The 19,516-nt window shown below is 30.0% G+C and overlaps 1 protein-coding gene and 1 long non-coding RNA gene across 3 annotated transcripts in view; one reads left to right on the plus strand and one right to left on the minus strand.

Annotated features, from left to right (window-relative positions):
• The window catches only part of LOC118193310 (XK-related protein 6-like), a 34,188-nt gene extending 24,350 nt beyond the window's left edge, over positions 1 to 9,838 (plus strand). The window contains exon 5 of the mRNA XM_035364381.2: positions 238 to 9,838. Coding sequence (XP_035220272.1) covers positions 238 to 396 — 159 coding nt within the window. The 3' untranslated portion in view covers positions 397 to 9,838. The remainder of the gene's footprint in view (positions 1 to 237) is intronic.
• LOC118196467 (uncharacterized) overlaps positions 8,128 to 19,516 on the minus strand; it is a 92,871-nt gene continuing 81,482 nt past the window's right edge. For both annotated transcript variants that reach the window (XR_015042825.1, XR_015042826.1), the window contains exons 3-4: positions 13,670 to 13,799; positions 8,128 to 8,307 (exon numbers count right to left, since the gene is read on the minus strand). This is a non-coding gene — a long non-coding RNA (uncharacterized LOC118196467). The remainder of the gene's footprint in view (positions 8,308 to 13,669; positions 13,800 to 19,516) is intronic.

Consider the following 19,516-nt stretch of genomic DNA (forward strand, 5'->3'; position numbering starts at 1 on the left):
TCATAATATTCGTCAGGCGCTGCATTGCTCAGGGAATAAAGCAATTTAATTTATAATTCTACTAACATTAACTATTTAAATGCCAAATCTGTTAATAAATTAGTTAGTTCTTTTGCTATACAATACAGGAGTAACAGCTGAACTGCAGGAGTGTAATTAATAGATTATAAAAATAGGTATTAGAATAATAGATTATAAAACTGAGTTTTAATTTGCTGTTTTTTGCTGCATTTTCAGATAATATATTACCTTTTATTACACCCAACTAAGAATATCACTGTCTGGGACCACTGGGTTAAATCAAGGCCATCCAGTTTTCGCATATATAATGGTGCTACTTCTGCTGCTACTAAAGAAGTTTCACAGCAAGCTAATACTCAAGAGCACAAGTTGTAAGAGTTACCTTTTAATAACATAAATGTGCTTTTCACTTAATTTTTTGCTATTTAGAATTTACATTTTGCTATTCATTTATTTTGCTGTTTGTATAGTGTTCTATATATATATATGCGCGTGTGTGGGTATGTGTATGAGTGTGTATTATTATCTATATAATATAGTGAAAATATGCCTCTTTGAGAGTTATAAATAGGTTTAATCAAGAAGTATGTTAATATCCTGGATTGAATTTATAAATATCCTGTGACTTAAATGTAGTCACTCAGTCAAAAAAAAAAAAAAAAAAAAAAACTTGTTTTAAACTCTTGTAATATGTGTATATGTATTGTATAGTTTAATAGTATACTTTTGCTGTAGATCTTTAACAGTACTGTTGAATATTTTTATGAGATGCACAAGAGCCATTTATTACAAGATTGCTATGAATATTTTGTCACATTTTATAGTTGTTGTTTCTCTTGATCGTAAAAACTTATTGTGCATTTATCTCTTAGTAAATAATGAAATAAGTGTTCGCACTCTGTTTGTAAAATTTAATGCATTTTAAAGTTTTCTATTCATATCCAACACATTTTATATGTGAAAAAATAACACACAGTTTTCTAAGTAAATTTTAGTCTCTTTATTAGAAGTATTTTGGAAAACTCAAAACACTGTTATATATGAATAATGTAAGTTACTTAATTTATGTTTCTAATTTATAATCATTGTTTTTCTCTTTGCTCTAAAAAATTTGTATGAATTAATCAGGAATTTGTTTTATATGTAATTACTGTTTTGTATATAACAATGGTTCTCAACCGCCTCTTATTTTTTAATTCTTTTCCTTTTGTCGCACAATAAATCAGAATGTCAAATGTCATTCTCCCTTCTGAAGTTTGAAGCTATACATTCCAAATAATATATAAAATATTATTTGGAATAATAATATATCAACTAATATTCGCTGAGAAATGAGATTATTTTATTTTAGTATATTGTAAAGATGTGTATAAATTTAAGGTTTTATTATAATGATAAATGTAATAATAAATAAAAATAATGTTTCTGATCGTTTTCCTGCTGTTAATGAGGCCTATATTTAAGTTTTCATAATTTTTTGATATTGTCAGTTTCAGTTGCAAATTAAAATATGATCATCTGTTTTTGATTTGAATTCATGAATCTAAAGTTGAACAGATTCCTTCAAACTGTGAAATCCCTCCTTTATATGCAGCTACCTGGTTGAGAACCCCTGATATACCAAATACTGATCTCAAACTGAAGTTCTTAATAAACGTATATACTGTAGTAATGCGAATTTTTGATGTATTTTTATAGATTGTACACTTCAAAATTTAAAAAGTCTATACAAAATGTGCAAGTCAAAGAAATTTATATATATATTATAAATATTATATAAGCGTATATGAAAACTTACTGATTATTGTGATAAAAGGAAAGATTTATTTTTGTAATAAGTAATATGAGGATTTCGGTGAGTCTGTTTAAACTGTTCTGCAATTTTAAAATGTTCCTTTCCCTTTTTTAACTATTTTACTTTGGTTTATACAGGGTGATTCATGAAGAAGTATACAGTTTTATTGAAACATATTATATGTTACCTGTAACATTACTGTATGGTATTTTGTTAGAGACAGTCACAGATGTTTGATCTGTGAACCCTTAGTCACACGATGCGGTGCAAACTCAATCGGCGACTTCTTGGGATACAGTCATACAGTTGGTGGTCCAGGACTTTTGCACAAACAGTCAGTCGGTAGTTTTAAAATTTTCATGCCATTCATAGATAGATTTTCTAGTTGAAGGTTCTTTTCCGAATTGTGATCGAAAATGCAGTTGTGGATTCCGTTTTGCTAAATTCAAGACCACAAAAAGCCTTCTCCACTGCAGATGTAACCATTTCGAATGACTAGTCACACATGCACATTATTGCCTATGTAACTTCCATCAGGGGCTAGACACAAACTTTAACGATATGTCTACCTTGTGGTTTGCTGAAGTGGTGCATGTCTTTGACGGTCACTCTTTTTTCAGCATCTGGAAAGTAGATACATCTTTATGAATTACCCTGTATTATTAGTTCTTTGCTTAACATTGTTAATTAAGCCCTGTAAAATGTAATATTAAGTGAAGGAGTGTTAAACTAAATATGAATCGATGTAAAATGTTGTAAATAAGCTATTTATCAGACTTTTCTATAACACTCCTTCACTTAAAATAGTTTTAAAGTTTTTAATCTGAGTAAACTTTAATATATGGTAAAAGCTTGACTATCTGGAAGGCCTAGAAAATTCCTAATGCTCAAAAATTCCGGATAATTTAGCTCATTAAAAAGTGCAGTTCACTGTAGAGAAGCTGATTAAAGATTTATTTTATTTGTTAGCTACTTGAATATTAAATGTCTACATTTAAATTATGTGAAATTATCAGAAAAAGGGAGCATTTCAGACGTAAATGCCAAAGTAAAATATATTCAATTGTGAAATTCCATCGACCATAAAAATTTATGGCAATTTCGCTAATCGTTCCAGCAGAAGTTCGAAAGAACAGAGCATTCTTTTTTTAGTTTATCAACATATACAGGGTATATAACATAAAAAAATGCTTGTCATAAAATTTTTGTACTGCATAGCCAGTGTTTATCCATTTTTACATAAATCACGCTTTTCTTGATGCCAGGATCCCATAAATTTGAAAGTACTTTTACTGTAATTCTTTTTTATGCCATCCCTCCGCCCAGAAAAGAGAAAAATATCACTCATTTAAATCTTCAAAAAGACAAAATATTACCTAAAACTATTTCAAATTAATTTTTGGGGGGAAGGTCACTTAAATAAATACATTGAGTTCATGTGCTTATTGATGATCCATGTTAATGAGATCACTAAACTCTTCATGATGTGAATCATAAAATAATACACTTCATATTCAGCAATAAACATAAAGAATTTGTACAATGTTCAACAATACTCTTCGTGTAGTGTTGAAATCTTCATGATGTGAATTAAGTAAAATTTTGTTTTCCCAGTAACTAATGCTGCATTCATAATGAGGTGATTCCCCCCCCCCAATTGTCATATTCGTTGTTGTCATTCACTCCTGCGAATTATGCTATTTGAAATTCAGTCCAACAGAGATAGACTGTAATTGATAAATTGTGTTAGCTGAAAAAAATGTTGAATTGGGGATGATTGCACAGTGCCTAAAATCAATGAAAAAACAACAGAGTTCTGTTGAGAATTTTAATTTTTAGTCTCAGATATGCCCATTTTTAATTAATAATAAATTAATTAATTTTAAATTTTTAGTTTTGTGTATCAGTGTAAAATAGAAGAAACACTAACATCACTGTCTTTCTTAGAACAGACTAAGAAATCAGAAGTGTTTAAATGGTTTTGTAAATTTGTTCTTTCATCACGAAAATGCATGTATGTGATTAAAGACACTATACTTCTGTGTATATACGTTTGAAAATCAAGCAAAACAACTGGGCCAAGTTTATTTAACAGAAGTGCAGTAATGAAAGAGCAGTTTAAACAGGTGGAATTTATATCATTATTTTAATCTATTTAAAAATAAAACATGCAAAAATATTAGCATTTTTGCAGCTCCACTAAAAGAAAAGAGATAGAATTACTATTGCTAGGCAAGTTGCACATTTTGTATGGGTGAAATATTATGCTGGGTTGGTTATGAGTGAATTGGATTATTTTTTACTGTCAAGTTGCCATTTTTACTGTGTCATACAAGCATGTGTGCCTTTGTAACATGATGAGTGATGCTAATGTTAATGTTTTCTGTGCATTCTAAATTTTGTACCTGTATACTGAATCATTACTGCATATATTAATTATATTTTCATTCATTGTTTGCTCATTCATCAAGATATTCTTCATTTTCCCAAAAGATCCGATCATTTTTAATTTGCAGTTATATACAAGAGAATTTGTTTTATACTTTTAAGTTGCATTGACAATTTGTTAAGTTCACTAAGAATGACACTGTTGAGTAAGTTCAAATGTATAATTATTAATGATAAGTTCAAATCAGTAATAGATTATTGATTTGTGATCTGTAAAATAATTTAAATATATGTAATTGTTTTTCATTTTCTGAAACTTTTAATTATGAGTTTTTGAGTACTGATATCTACTTAACTATCTTAAAATAATGAAAGATTCATTAAAAAGTTGGTATAGTATAATTTCATGCAAAAATATTTTTTAATATACCAAGAGTTGCAGCAATAAAATAAATTAGAATTTTTGAAGATCATTTTCATATGCGATCAATCAAATATTTTAATTTTCAATTGAAAAAAATTGTCACTATTTATCCTCTTAACTTGATCACTTATCTTGTCTTGATTTATTTATCTACCCTGTTCTTTAAAATTGTTTCTTTTTGTGATCTAGAACAGTGGTTCTCAACCTTTTTTGCCCCACCCCTTTCACCACTGCTAGATGATTATTCCCCCTGGTTCGTCTTTTTTAATGTGTGTTATAAATTGAACAAGAAAATTGTAAAAAGTGTTGATAAATACCAAAAACTGAATAAAAGTAGTTTTTCATATTCATAAAATAAAATGAAATACTTAACAGGTAAACAAAAGGCTGACTGCATTCCACTCCCTCCCAGTTGAGAACTCCTAATCTAGAATTATGAACTTGATTGTAAAAACTAACATCAAAATTAATTATTGTACTAGATATTAAATCCAATTTAAAATTCAACACTTTGAGTGTGAATTTAAAAAGTGATGGTGCTTCAAGTGTTAAAAATATTACTGTCAGCAATGTATAGTTTTTTCATAATTTTCATTATGCTGAAAGATAGTAATGAACGTAAAAGAACTTATTTCCCCAAATTTTTTCACTAGCGATCATTTTGCAGATTCATGTTTTTGATGCCATTGATATGTGTCAGAGCAGTGTTTATCCAAATTTTTAATTGTTATCTACATCTCATCTGCATATAGTTGCATTTTATTATGACTCACATGTATATAGTTTTATGAAGTAACAGATAAGGGAAAGTAAAAATTTAGGGAAATAACAGTAAATATGTAATTATTAACAATTAATTAAAAGCTGTAACTTGATTAATTATAAATAAATGTGCATAGTTGTATGTCCTAATCAACAGCTTTCAAAACGTTTCACAATCCACCAGAAATTAGCTCCCAAGCTTACTAGTTGGGCTGTGGTCCATGCTTTGGAAATCACTGTGTCAGGTATTTTTTATATTGTTTGTAAAGATGATTTACTCCACCTGTATCAGTTACATTAAACTTTAAGCTTTCTTTATGAAATACCAAAATTTATTTTCATATGATGTCAGTTTGAAATACTACTTCCTAATTATTTTTGTTTAAAATACAACAAGCTTGATATTTCATAAAAATCCATGATTAACATGTATGCTTAACTTAAATGCTTATTTAAAAAGTGTTGGTGCTTAACCTTGTGCAGAAAAAAAACAAAAAGACTCTAGATGTTTAAGATTGCATTTTCCAGATAAGCTTTTCAGAGTACTATATGTTTCCTCAGTTGTTTTTGTTTGTCATTCATTTACAGTTACCAAAGAAGTGGACTGACTTATAACTCATGAAACTGTGCAACTTCTTGGGTTGTTGTTACCTTCATTTTTCAGTCGCATGAAAACACAAATATTCCTAGTTGGAAAAATGTCTTTATAAGTAGAACCTTTGTAAACTTTTGGTCGGAAGCAACAAACAAATATAAGTAGATACATAAAAATATCCAAATTTATTATATTGTCTTGTCTGAAATAAGACTGGAAAAGAAAAAAAAAAAAAAAAGGAGATCATTTGATTTAGAAGGTTATCTTCAAGAAAAGATATGGTAGTTAGAGAACAAAATGTAATCAAACAATCTTGACAGACACTTTGCCTTCTTCTAAAGCTGATGAAACACATTAATAAATAAAAAGTTTATAATGCTTTAATTATTTACTAGGTGAACTCCTTGATATAAGCGCAAAAGGTTGGTAGGAAGAACTAAAGATTTTCACGTTTTATAAATTCATTTAATACAATGGGCTGGTTCTTATATGTTTTAGTTAGAAACCTTCTTGGCAGACGTAATTCAGAGAACTATTCTTAAAAGTGCATAACATGCCTTTCAAGTTTAATAAGCTCTACTGTAATGTGTGTATCAAGGTTCATTATCTGTACAATTACATCAATGAATTCTAACGAGCTTTAATTATTTTAATGAACAGGAAGAAAAAAGATTTCAGAAAAGATATAATAGTAATTTTTTATTTATAATATAATAGTAATTATTATATATTTATAATATAATAGTAATTATTATATATTAGATATAATAGTAATTATTTTAATGAACAGGAAGAAAAAAGATTTCAGAAAAGATATAATAGTAACAGAAGTCTGCATGTTTCAAGTGTTTGCTTCAGTTGCAAGAAAAACTATGCTTGAAATCTATCTCTGAGCATAGTTTTCAGTTAGTAAAAAAGTGGTGTAATTTCTTAGTCTTTTAACTGTCCATTTATTACCAATGTTTTGTGATAGTATTATTTAAAAGTACTGTATATTTTATACTTAGCTAATTAAAATATGTGTTTTTAACTAAGAAAATGATTATATATATTTTATGCTTTCATATAAAAGCTTATCACATTTTGTTTGTGCTCTTTATTATTAATTAGTGTAAGCAAATATGTCACTACATACAAAGCAGTATATTTATATTATTTGCCATTATAAATTTATTTGTTAATGATACCACGCTTAACACATGCTGTACTTTAAAACAAATACCTCAATCTTATATAATTATGCATCTTTTTTCCAGCCAGTATATTTTTATCATATTCTGGTTATATGGCTACTGTTTGCTACCACTTTTCTAATCATATGATCATTGTCATTGCATTAATGAAGAAAGAAAAAAATAATTTTACTTTACTTCATTAGTGTATAGTAAAAAAGTAGTTTTGTGAGTTATTTTACAAATATAAAAAAGGATACATATGTATGTGTGTGTGTAAAATATGAAACAAAATTATATAACTAAATTGGAAACAACTGGCAATAGATCTTTAAATTTTTAATTTTTAATTAAACACATCCCTTCTTTAAGGATATGTTTTGCACCATTTCACATCATTCTGCTGCATGTTGTATCACTGTTTCCCTGAAATTTCTCTGTGCTGCAAAAAAAAACTTTGTCCAGTAGCTGCTCAGGGTTAAAACAAAGACTTTCTTAGCTTATAAATACTACTGCAGTTATTACGTATCACTCTTTCGTGCCTGCTTCTTCTGCTGAAGAAAGTCACATATCTTCGCTAAGTTTCTCTTCTGTTATCTAAAATGTAAGCTACGTATTTACAAATTGTGGGGTGCATTTAGCATCCCTAATCTTGTACCAATTCAAGCAAAAATGTATTTCTAAGTAATTGGTGCTGTTCAAAATAAAAATACTTTAACCATTAAGCCAGTTGTGATTTTCGATCCATTTAGATCTATGCAACAGTTTTTCTCAGCCACGATTTAAAAAAAGTGAATTAGTTTCATCTTCCACAAAAACTAACATATATATATATATATCCAAAAATATAAACTAATGGTAGATTATTGTAGTTTCTCTGTGTGCTTTATTTATATAAACAATAATATTTTAAGCAGCCACTCATAAAATGAAATGCATTTCAACTTCAATAAGTTGAAGACAAGAAAAATTCTCTGTGATCAAAGCTATCATTTATTCACAAAAAATAGCATTAGGTTAAACATAACTTTTTAAATATATAATATTATACTAAAAAAGCTATAACATCAAGCCTACTTGTAGTCACTCTGAACTAAGACTAGGAAAGCACATTGAAAATTGTCCAAAATCCTTTAGATACTTCTTTTAGCTAAAAGTTAAAAAAGATAAAAGTCTGTATTATCAGTGAATATGAAGAAATAAGTTCCTCAACATATCAGTTAATCAAATTTAGAGTTTTATGTACAGTGAATACATACACAAAATTATTTTTAATTAAAGAATCGCTATAGATATAATAGTAAATAGCCAGTTAAATACAAGAAGCAGTTGAGTATTGTAATGGTGGTTTTATGAAATATATTCATACTTCTACTTCTCTAAGCTGCAATATATAATCATATAATATAAGACTTCACATGATAAGATATACCTTTAATCTACGATTCTTTAACAAAAAAATGCTGTTTCAGAAAAACGCAGATCTTAGAAAAACTTTTGGAACCCATCTTATGTCTCAATTTAAAATCTTTCTTTAAACTTGTTTGTTTATAAATTGCTTCATTAATAAAATTTTGGAGATTTTTATACTTTAAAATTAAATTCATGTGAAAAGAAAAATCAGTGTTTTTACTTGAAATTTCATTAATTATTAATCTGACAGTTTGTTTCTTAGTGTATGTGAATGTAAATAAGTAAATAGATAGTATTTTGTTCTTGAGTACCTATCTGGTATATCACATTGAGATTATTACATAGGCAGACTAATAGTTCCTGTGAATATTTACAAGTTCCTAAATATACAGGGTGGGCTAAAAGTGACTGCCCATTAAATGGTGATATTATTAGTTAAATTACATAATTGCTTTGAAAATGTTTTTAAAGCATTCCTGTGCTTCTTGCATTGCCATATGAAATTAGAAGATAAAATGCTAAATTCTGTGGGGTAACATGTTTATTTTATTGCAATTTAAATAAACATCAAAATGACCTAGTGACTTTTGTCCATCCCTGAATATCACAGATAAAAACATCTATTGAAAGTTTATATCAGTATAGTACAAATGAATGCTGTGCAGTGTTTAGTGTTCCGAGTTGTAGAGTAATATATTTATTTATAATGTTCCTTGAAAATATAAACTATAGATTAATCTTTATGCTATGAATTTTGCATTTCTCTGTATTTTCAGACTAAACATATAAATTATGCACAGTACTAATTTTTTATTAATCAAAAGATACATGAATTAAGTGTCTAGAATGTGTCTTTCAAGTGTGTTGTACAGCAATTATAAAATATATTTGTATAGTCATTGGTGTTCAAAATTTGTGCACAGCATTGTTATAAATTGAGAAAAAAAATTATTGAATGAAAAGTGTATTTGTATTAGGAAATTAATCATATAGAATTCTTTCAATTTATATAAAATACGACGATACTAAATTAATATTTTAGAAAGCTCTGGCTTCCAGAAGTGTTTTTAACGATTCAGTTACATGAAAAATATTATGCAGTTTGTATAAAGTTTCATATGAATGATTAAATTATTTTTCAAATTTATTGTTTTTCTTTGATAATTAGATTATATATGACTATATATTTTCATAATTTGTATTGTTATTGTAAACAAGAATATTTTTGTCTCATATTTGTTAATAAAAATTACTTATTTTTATAGTAACTGACTTTCTGATTTAATTTCAATCGTTGTGATTTATTATTAATTAACCATACCATGTTAATTAACCCCATTATTAAATACAGAATACCCTTTTTTAAAAATAAGAGTATTCAATTTCGTTCGACAAATATATCCCCCCCCCCCCGCTCTTGCGTAAAAATATTTTTATATCTCTCTCTCATTTAAAGTTACTGTTCCCATTGCTAATGTCAAATCAAAAATACAAAAACCTTTTAAAAAATCATAACTGTATTTATGAAAACTCAAACCTTCAAATAATTTTGTATTATAGAGCAACTTATACGTGAAATATTCAGATTTTGAAGACTTATTCATTGCTTCAAAAGAAATACAGTCAAAAGCCGTTAATCCGGACTCATCGGGACTTTGGCGATTCCGGATTATAGATCATCAGTTTAAATCTGGTAAGATGGCATGCAGAAATTATAAAATTAAAAATATGAAACCATAATTTATGAAATAAAAAACAATTATGATATAAAGGGTATCAAAATTTACACACAAAAAAAAGCTTAATATTTATTTGTTTACTTTATTAAACATTTCTTTCAATGTAAGTTGTTTAAGTTGCTTCGTTTTATGTGATAATACTTTCTCTTTAATTCTATAAACAGACATAATTTCTTCTTCAGTTACAAAGTTCTGCTGTTCAAGTCCTATAATTGCTGTATAATAATAAAATAAAATAAAAACATCTGCCCTGAAGATAAGAATAGTGCTGACAGATCAACTTCCAATTCATTGTGCGCCGCAGAGCAGCGTGAAATTGAAACATACTTTTGCTTTGTAGATCCTTTACATATTAGTAAATATATATCGGAAATTCTATTTGACATAATCGAAAGTTCAAGCTTACTTTTATAAAATTGCTCTAACAGTCTGCAAAAAATAATAAACCGGATCCAATTCGAAGATTAAGGAACAACGCAATCTGCAACATTAACTGAATTAGATAATTTTAGCTTAGCTTATACCGTCCGTTATACATTAAACGCGCATGCGTAAACGTATTATGCACATGCGCACAAGCATATTTGCAGCCGTAAAGGTCCACGCATGCGCAGAAAGTTTCTTTTTAATTAAAAATTTTTGATAACTTCAGACACTATTAATTTCATGCCTTTTTGTTAATTTTTTTATCTCTGATTTCCTTCTCTCACCATTTATATGAATATTATTAAGAAACTGGAAGATTGGTACAGTACAACATAATGAAGTACTTATGATCTAAAGAGTATCAAAATTTACAAAAAAAGTCCTGTAACTGCTGTGTCGAGAATTCCAATCAATCCAAATTTTTTCGTTTTCAGTAACTTCTCTGTCACTTTCTTCAGTATCGGTAGCGGTATTTTCTGGATTTAGAACCATACTACAGATTTCACCATTCATCGATTGATGACTGATAAGCATTGTCATCACGATGAAAAACTTCTTCTATATCATCTTCATTTATTACTGCTTCTCCACATTTCTTTACAAAATCTGTTAATTGGAAAATTTCACCATTGTTTGCAATATCTGAAAACAATTAAAATTCGCTGCTATCATCATTAAATTTAGCTATCGTTCACTATATATATTTGGCTATGTATCATAAGCTTGGCGACAAGTTGTTCTGTTAAATTTTATCTTGCTTCTATCGCGCACTGAGACAATTAAGCTTGAGTTGTATTGGTTTAGTTATTTATGCTATTTATGTGTATTTCTTGCACATGCGTAAGGCTTATCAGACTTCTGAATAAATAAATTTCCACATTCACACATAAATAAATTTGACCATTGAGGATTGCCACTAGATATCTTACCGCCTGATGCACTCTCTTGTGGGCCCTAAATTCTGCGACACAGTGCCGCCTTACAAGCTTGTTCTGCGTTTATACTAATAACAAATCAGTTATTCTTAATTCAAATAGCCCTAAATGTAATCTTTGGGTCTATGAGTATCGTCAACAAAATCTATTTTTTGCATATGGAAAGAAACTTTTGTTAAATTTTCCCTCGCCAACATTTTTAGCACATTTAACTTAAATCTGTAATTATTGCCAAGTGTAATGTCAACATAAAATGTTCCATACTCCTTTGTTATTGAATTACTAACATAAAAAAATTGTTTAGGCATCGCTACATGAGTCATTACTCAAGTTGTCATGTGTTGATAAACATGTGATGAAAGGAAAGTATAATAAATAATGATTCGCCAGGTTGGCATCAGATCAACGATGTATCCATGTGGAATGTTTCGGTTTGAGATGTGTGCCAAGCAGACACGCAGCAATGGAGGCAAATTACTGATTGTACAAATTTATGCTAAAATGATTGTTTCTTCAATAACAAGGTATTTCATTTAGTGAAGTGAAATTAAGAAGCGGGACTTTCCAGATGTTTTATTATGCACGGAGGGGGAATCAAATGCGCATGCATAAAGCCTACAAGAAAAATGTTGGTGGTTTTGAGGTCCGGATTTTAGATCATTCTGGATAATGGACGTCCGGATTTCAGACTTTGTACTGTACTAATTTTAAATGTTACTTTTATGAGCACGTTTGATTGGAAAATAAAACATTGGTCAATTTGTCATCGTTTTTTCATGTGTAATATGAATATAAACTAGTATGCATTTTAAAGATTCTTCATAAAGGTACTCCTCCTCAGACAACCATATAGTCCTTTATGATTATTAATCAACCAGTTTACTGGTATTGGAATTGAGGAGATTGATAAATGCTTTATAATTTTGATCTAAAAAAACTTTATTAGGAAGGGATTTATTATTACATGAATATGCTGCCTGTCTGATTTTAATAAATATATGAAATGTTAGTGCATTGAACAAAAACTATATCTTACACCATATATTAGGTTCCTGGGCTACTGATTAATCATTTATGAGCTGTACATTAAATTTTTAACTTTATTTAAAGACACTGCACCAACTGAATCTGATTAGCAAAAACTTAATTCTGACAAAAATGACAACTCAGAACTGAAACAATCTGATTTTGTGGAAATCATGAGTAGATAATATTTTAATATTAGTTCTAGTTCAGCAACAAGTAACACTGCATCTGCATCACACGGGACAACCATATAATCACCAGAGAGTGTATTGTTGGCATTAGAACTCAATGTTTCTTTCTGCACCTTACCAGACAAGTGGGTCAGAATGCTTCTGTGACTGAAACAATATGTGCAGCTTGTGTGCAGAAAGGCTAGGACACCAATAGAAGATTACGGGCAGTGCACGTAAACAGCAGGGAGTGGATTGTCACCTCATCAGGATGACTTTAGCAGATGTTCTGTGTCATTAACCATCCTGATGCAGCAAGGGCAAATATTAGCACATTCACTAGTGTTATTGTTTATTAAACACTGTATTTTAGCAACCGCTTCTCTTTAGCACCTCATTCTTGCTTAATACCTTACAGAAGTTAACAAAAGTACCATTTTCGGCAAAAATAATGGGTGCATATGTAGCTGTTGTGCTACCAGACCGAACAACACATCAATCCAGTAGCACAACAGGTAAGAAAACTCCCTACTGGCAGGTTGAACATTGTTTTAAAGTTTCTTGGTGTATTTCGTGTAATGTCCATGTATTACTTTGAAATGCTAATCTGTCCTTTAAAATAAATGTTATAGTTACATTTTCTCCCCAAGGAGAATAGTATATACGAGTTTCCAGATATAAAAATAATTTTTATTTAAGTCCAGAAGATGTATCACTAATTCAGTTGCAATCTGATCATTAATAATTAAACGAACTTAATAATCAAGACTTCACAAGTAAAAATCATGAAGCAGTTCGATTACCTGTGATGGACAGCTATCTACGCCGACGTTTTCATAGTCTCTTCCCTTATACTTAGTATAAGCACGTTTCAGTATTATTTAAAGACTTCACAGGTATTCTTTCCAGGGATAATTTTCGAGCACTTTGCCACTGTTAATGAACCAAAGAATTAGAACTGTCAAAGCTTTCAATAAATAACTGACATAAAAAAGATAATAAAAATAAATGCATTGCAATGAAGCTATGCTGAAAAATACCGTTTGAGTCAAAATGAATATAACAGCTATAAATATTTAATGGAAAAGAATTTATCGATAAGAGTAACAAAGTATGTAGACTCTGATTCCGTGGATTACATCTTTCAGCAAGATGGAGTACGGAGGTTCGCACATTTTTAAATCAACATCTTCCAAAGCGTTGGATCGATCAAAGTGGAGCTGCCGACGATGTTTTCTACTCTTGGCCACCGAGACCTCTGGACTTGACACCCTGCGATTTTTTTCTTTGAGGGTTATGTGAAAGACAGGGTGTTTGTACCTCCCATGCCCAAAACAATTGAAGAACTCAAAGTACGCATTTGCAATGCGCTTGTGTTGGTGACTGAACAAATGCTTTAGAATGTATGGCGTGAAATGAACTACCGCCTAGATGTTGTCCGTGTGACCAAGGGAAGTCATATAGAACATCTACGATGTAGGTATACAAAATTGTGAAGTTCCCTGTACATGTGTTAATTTTAAAGATAAAATCGTTTTCAATAAATTGTTATAGCCATTTGTAATCGCTATATTCAGTTTGACTTACCCTGTATAATGGTTACAATATATGATTCTATATTACGCTAAAAATAATTAAAAAATAATTGCAGTTTTTGAAAGAATCGCTAACGAATGCACATATACAGTGGCTGTTCAAACATTTTTTAGACGATGTATATTGTATAAAACTAAATTACATAAAATTCTTGTGTTTTTAAATGTTCTATTTGACATCCCTTATTCTGAACTATCTTTCGACACCACAATTTCCAGGATAATAATGCCTTTTGAAGTGGCAGAAGAGGTATTCTATCCCCAGGGGCGTAGCTAGAGGGGGGCATCTGTCCCCGGGCGCAGGATCCAAGGGGCGCCAAACTGATGTTACGACATTTTAGAATTAAATGTTTTCCATCCTTGGCAAGCAGTAGGGGGTGTGAAATCTTCAGTTGTCCCTGGGCGCTGAAAACCCTAGCTACGACTCTGTCTATCCCATTCCTCCCGAACAGCTTTCCAGAGTCCTGTTAGGGTTTTGGGACAATGTTTGGATAATGCAGTTTTTAAAAGTCCGAAAGCACAAAAATCCATAGGTGACACATCGAGAGATTGAGTAGGGATATCAGTGAAGGGTATGGCCTTGATACCAGTTTTTTGTTCCATTTCTTTTAGGAAATTTACAGTGGATTTTGATGTGTGACTGCTAGCTTTGTCCTGATGGAGTCTCACAGATGGATGGCACTGTGGGTAAAGCGATGGTATTTCATTCAGAAAAATTGGCGATAAAATATGTTCCTGATAGTATTTGGAGTTAATCTTGACTTTTTTTTTTTTTTTTCGCACTCTCTTTACTTTTAACTTGCCATTATAAGAAAAACCAGCAACAATTGTGAATCCCTTAGAAAAACTTTCTTTCGATTCTTTGAACCATGTACTTAAATTTTTTTCTCCCCTTTTATGATAATAAATGGCTCTTTTTTGTTACAATCATTTAAATACACCCATGCTTCATCTATTGTGACAACTGCTTTCCATTTTTCTTTAGATAAGTGTTTCTCATATAGAATTCTGCAGCGTGTCCTGCGTTGGGCGATATGCTTTGGAAGAAGACGATGCACATTCCGTTTTTTCGCTTTCTTAAGATTTAAATCAACGTTTATCATTTTGTTTACAGTGGAAACCGAGCATTTTAATGATTTTGCAACTGTCCTTTGACTAGGGGGATTTTCTTTTAACATTAAACAACGTACCTTTTTCAATAGTCGAAGATGTCCGTTTTTTCCTTGGATACTTGTTTGGAATTTTTGTCCCACTTGAGGCTCCAATTTGACGTTTTCTTCCTTTCTTGTTGATGATATTACCTATCGACGCTTTAGTTATCACAAAACCATGACTCTCACATCGTTTTCGGATAACGGAGTATGCATATTTCTCTTCGGAAAAAGCGTAAATGTAGCCTTCGAACCACTGCTTTGTTAAATTCGCCATTTTGAATAAAAACAAAACTTTCAAGCCACAGACTATAATTTTGACTTTTAAAAACATAGTACAATTGCAATTACTTCTTTTGCAGCAAACGATTTTTTATTACCGCTTACCAAAATCGTCTAAAAAATGTGCGAACTGCCTCTATTAAAAACGGCGAGTGAAAAAAAGTGTAAATACGCGCAATAAATAAGAAAAAGTAGAAAATGACAGGTTCCCCTTTTTGCTTATTATTAGTAGACAAGCTGAGTGACAATTTATATCTAATAGCTTAGTAGCTGATAATAAAAGAATGTTTAATAATGTGCGAAAAGTTATATTTAATCAAAAAAGACAGTATGCTTAATTTTCTCGCATAGTCATTATAGCGCATTATCCCGACTATTCTTATATTTTATTCACATGAGACAAAAATTTTAACAGCATGTGCGCCTTCCCACCCTTCCTTATTTTAAATGACGAAGTTTGCTGCATTTTTGCTTTTGTTCCGTAAATGAAATAAATTTGTAATCATAGTTTTAAACCTATAAAATGAGATACACGTTCATTAACACTAATAAAACTGAAAAGTTCCACACAATTAAATGTTTAGGTGTGACTTTAAAAACATAGTTTTATTCTACAGTATACATACACCTGCAGAAAAAAGCAACGAATCCTACTGTTTTAAATAAAAAATTTTGAATGAAATGTGTTTTTCATTTCTTTTCCGAATTATAATAGATACATGTTAAGATGTCTGTTCATCGGTTCAATAACTGCAAGCTGCTTTAACTCATTTTCGACAGTGAATTTGCCTGAACACCATTCACTCCCCTTCTCTCACACACATAAACACAGGCGCGCGCAGAAAATCGATTTTATGCTCTGAATTACGCTTAGAATGCACATTCTGTCAAAACATGATTTTCTATTTCCTTGGAAACAGCTCTCTAAGCTGTATTCTCCGTAATGTTAATTGTAATGTAGTTGATAATACTTCTTTCATAAAATCTTTAATTTCCTTCTTCATAAATTTAATTTAAAATAATAACGATATTCGGTAAAAATGCTAAAAATTATAAACGACATCGTCAAATTTAATAATTGCAATTCACAGAGATTTTTTTCGAATTTTAAAAGTGCAGCAGACTTCTGATTAACTGAGAACCACGTCCACAGTTAATACGATAGGGAATTAAAAAGAGGAATAATCCAAGCAGTTTTAACTCGGAGAATAAATTCCTTTCGTTATGTAATTTAAATCAGAATCGAAACAAGAACAACATATATAAAACAAAAACAGCATCTTTTTTATTACTCTCGTATTTCGATAGGAGTCAACATTAAACAAAAAATTAATGACTGTACATTTAATTTATTTTTTCGATTCAGCAGTTTATTTTTAATCGAAGATTTAACAATATTTATACTACACTGTCAATTAAATTACGTTCTGCTATTCATTAAAAGAATTCCTAAATAATACGACAACGCGTGCTGTTTCATCTTACGCATTTTCTTATTAGTCCAAAGGGATTTCAGTCCCGAAGGACTATTGCTTTCGTTTTGGCATTTTGCGTCGGACTCATAAACGTCGGTTCACTTTTCAAACTGTTGCCACAAAATGTTAGAGTCCTGCATTATATTTGAAGAAATTAAATAATGAAAAATCTGCATAAATGATTGTCTATTTCTCGCATTGTGATAAAACAATGGTACATAGAGCCATCGAATTTTGAATGACGAAATCCTACTGCGAATATGGGCATCTGAAATCCCAAATTTGGAATTTGTTTTATTATAGATTTTATATTTTGTAAAACTTTAACGAATTTTTGATTTACAAAATCAATGCTTTAAAAGCGAGAAATGGCAACGTTATATAGAAAAAAAATACTTTTATCTCCAGCTCGCGAGACTGTGTATATCTAATTTAACATTATTTTGCGATATTGCTCTTGAACTGAATTTTATGGTTTAAGTGCAAAGAACATGATATTTAATAAATAAAGGTAACACTCAAAACGTTAAAAAAACGCCCCTTTGGACGTAATTTAAAATCTGAAAAATTTCAGTTTTTTTTTTTTTTTTTTTTTTTTTTTTCCCACAAAGATTTTACTTTATTCTGATGGTCTGTAAATAATAATAAACAAACTTAAGGCTCGGTTAATCAGGAGCTGACTGTATTTCACCATTCTTGAAAACTTAATTTAAGATTATAAAAATTTCTTCATTAAAATTTTATGACTGGGTGTTCTTGAAAAATGACTTAAGTCTTTATTTCCTTAATTATCGACCCTTAGCATACATACCATTTACAAACTTCATTACTTTTAAAAACAAAGAGAAAATTTTGTGAGAATAGTTTTAGCAAGTTTTGTATCGATTTTCATAAAGCAAACTATCCAGATACTAAAATATGTGCTAATACAGATACAATGGCAAATAGCCCCTACTTCTGTGCGAAAAAAATGGATGAAATAAGAGCAATTAATAATTCCTCCAAGCCAGCAATAAAATTAATCATTCGTATTGTTTTGCCAAATTCGGTTTCATTCACCACGAAAAGGAACTCCTCTATTTGCCTCCTGAGGTTCTACAGAATATTTAATTTCGGTCGAAATTATGTGAAATTATGTCAGCAGATTTCATTTCTTTTCTAAATGTAATAAATATATTTTTAGTTTTGCATGTAGCTATGGAATCTTTCCCAATCAGCTTTTTAAAGCATAATCACGATTTTATCAAATGGAGCTTTTGCTCAGCGAAAAAGCAAAACAAGTTTTTATATTCTACTATTCCTTAGTCGGAAATTTTCGACCTTATTTTGAGGAGCTTTGTGATTACCTGTCATCATCAAAGTCTCTAGCCATATTTTCTCAAATACGCTCTCTATATATAAATGTAGGCTTTACTTGAAGAGAGACACTGTTTACAAAATCGATCTAATTTTCACAGAACTATCAAGAATATAATAATATGAAATACTCTAAACATCAGAAGTAAAAGGGAAAAAACAAAATTACATACATAACTAACTGAACTGAGTTTTCTTTACACCTAGTCCGTATTTACTAAGGTGCAAGTGAAGGAAACTTACTTTTTTTGTTTTTACGTATTTTATTAAAAAGAAATGAACGATTTCAGATTTTAAATTACGTCCACAGGGGCGTCTTTTTAACGATTTATGTGTTACTATTTATTAAACATCATGTTCCTCATTTAAACCATAAAGTTCAGTTCAAGAACAATATCGCAAAATAATTTTAAATTGAGCGTATCTTTAGAATTTCCGATACACAGTCTCACGCGCTGGAGATAAAAATGTTTTTTCTGTACAACGCTGCCATTGCTCGCTTTGAAATCCTTGAGTTAATTTTGTTAATCAAAAATTCATTAAAGTTTTACAAAATTTGAAATCGATAATAAAACAAATTTCAAATTTGGGCTTCCAGATGCCCATATTCGCAATATGATTAAATCATTCAAAATTTGATGGCTCTATGTACCGTTATTTATCACAATGCGAGAAACACAGATACATTTATGCAGATTCTTCATTATTTAATTTTTTCAAATATAATACAGAGCGATAATATTTGGTGGCAACAGTTTGAAAAGTGAAACGGACATTCTGAGTGGTTTGAC

Source organism: Stegodyphus dumicola, chromosome 8 (assembly GCF_044657685.1).
Source record: "Stegodyphus dumicola isolate Sdum_Otavi_A_Nest chromosome 8, ASM4465768v1".
NCBI lineage: Eukaryota > Metazoa > Arthropoda > Arachnida > Araneae > Eresidae > Stegodyphus > Stegodyphus dumicola.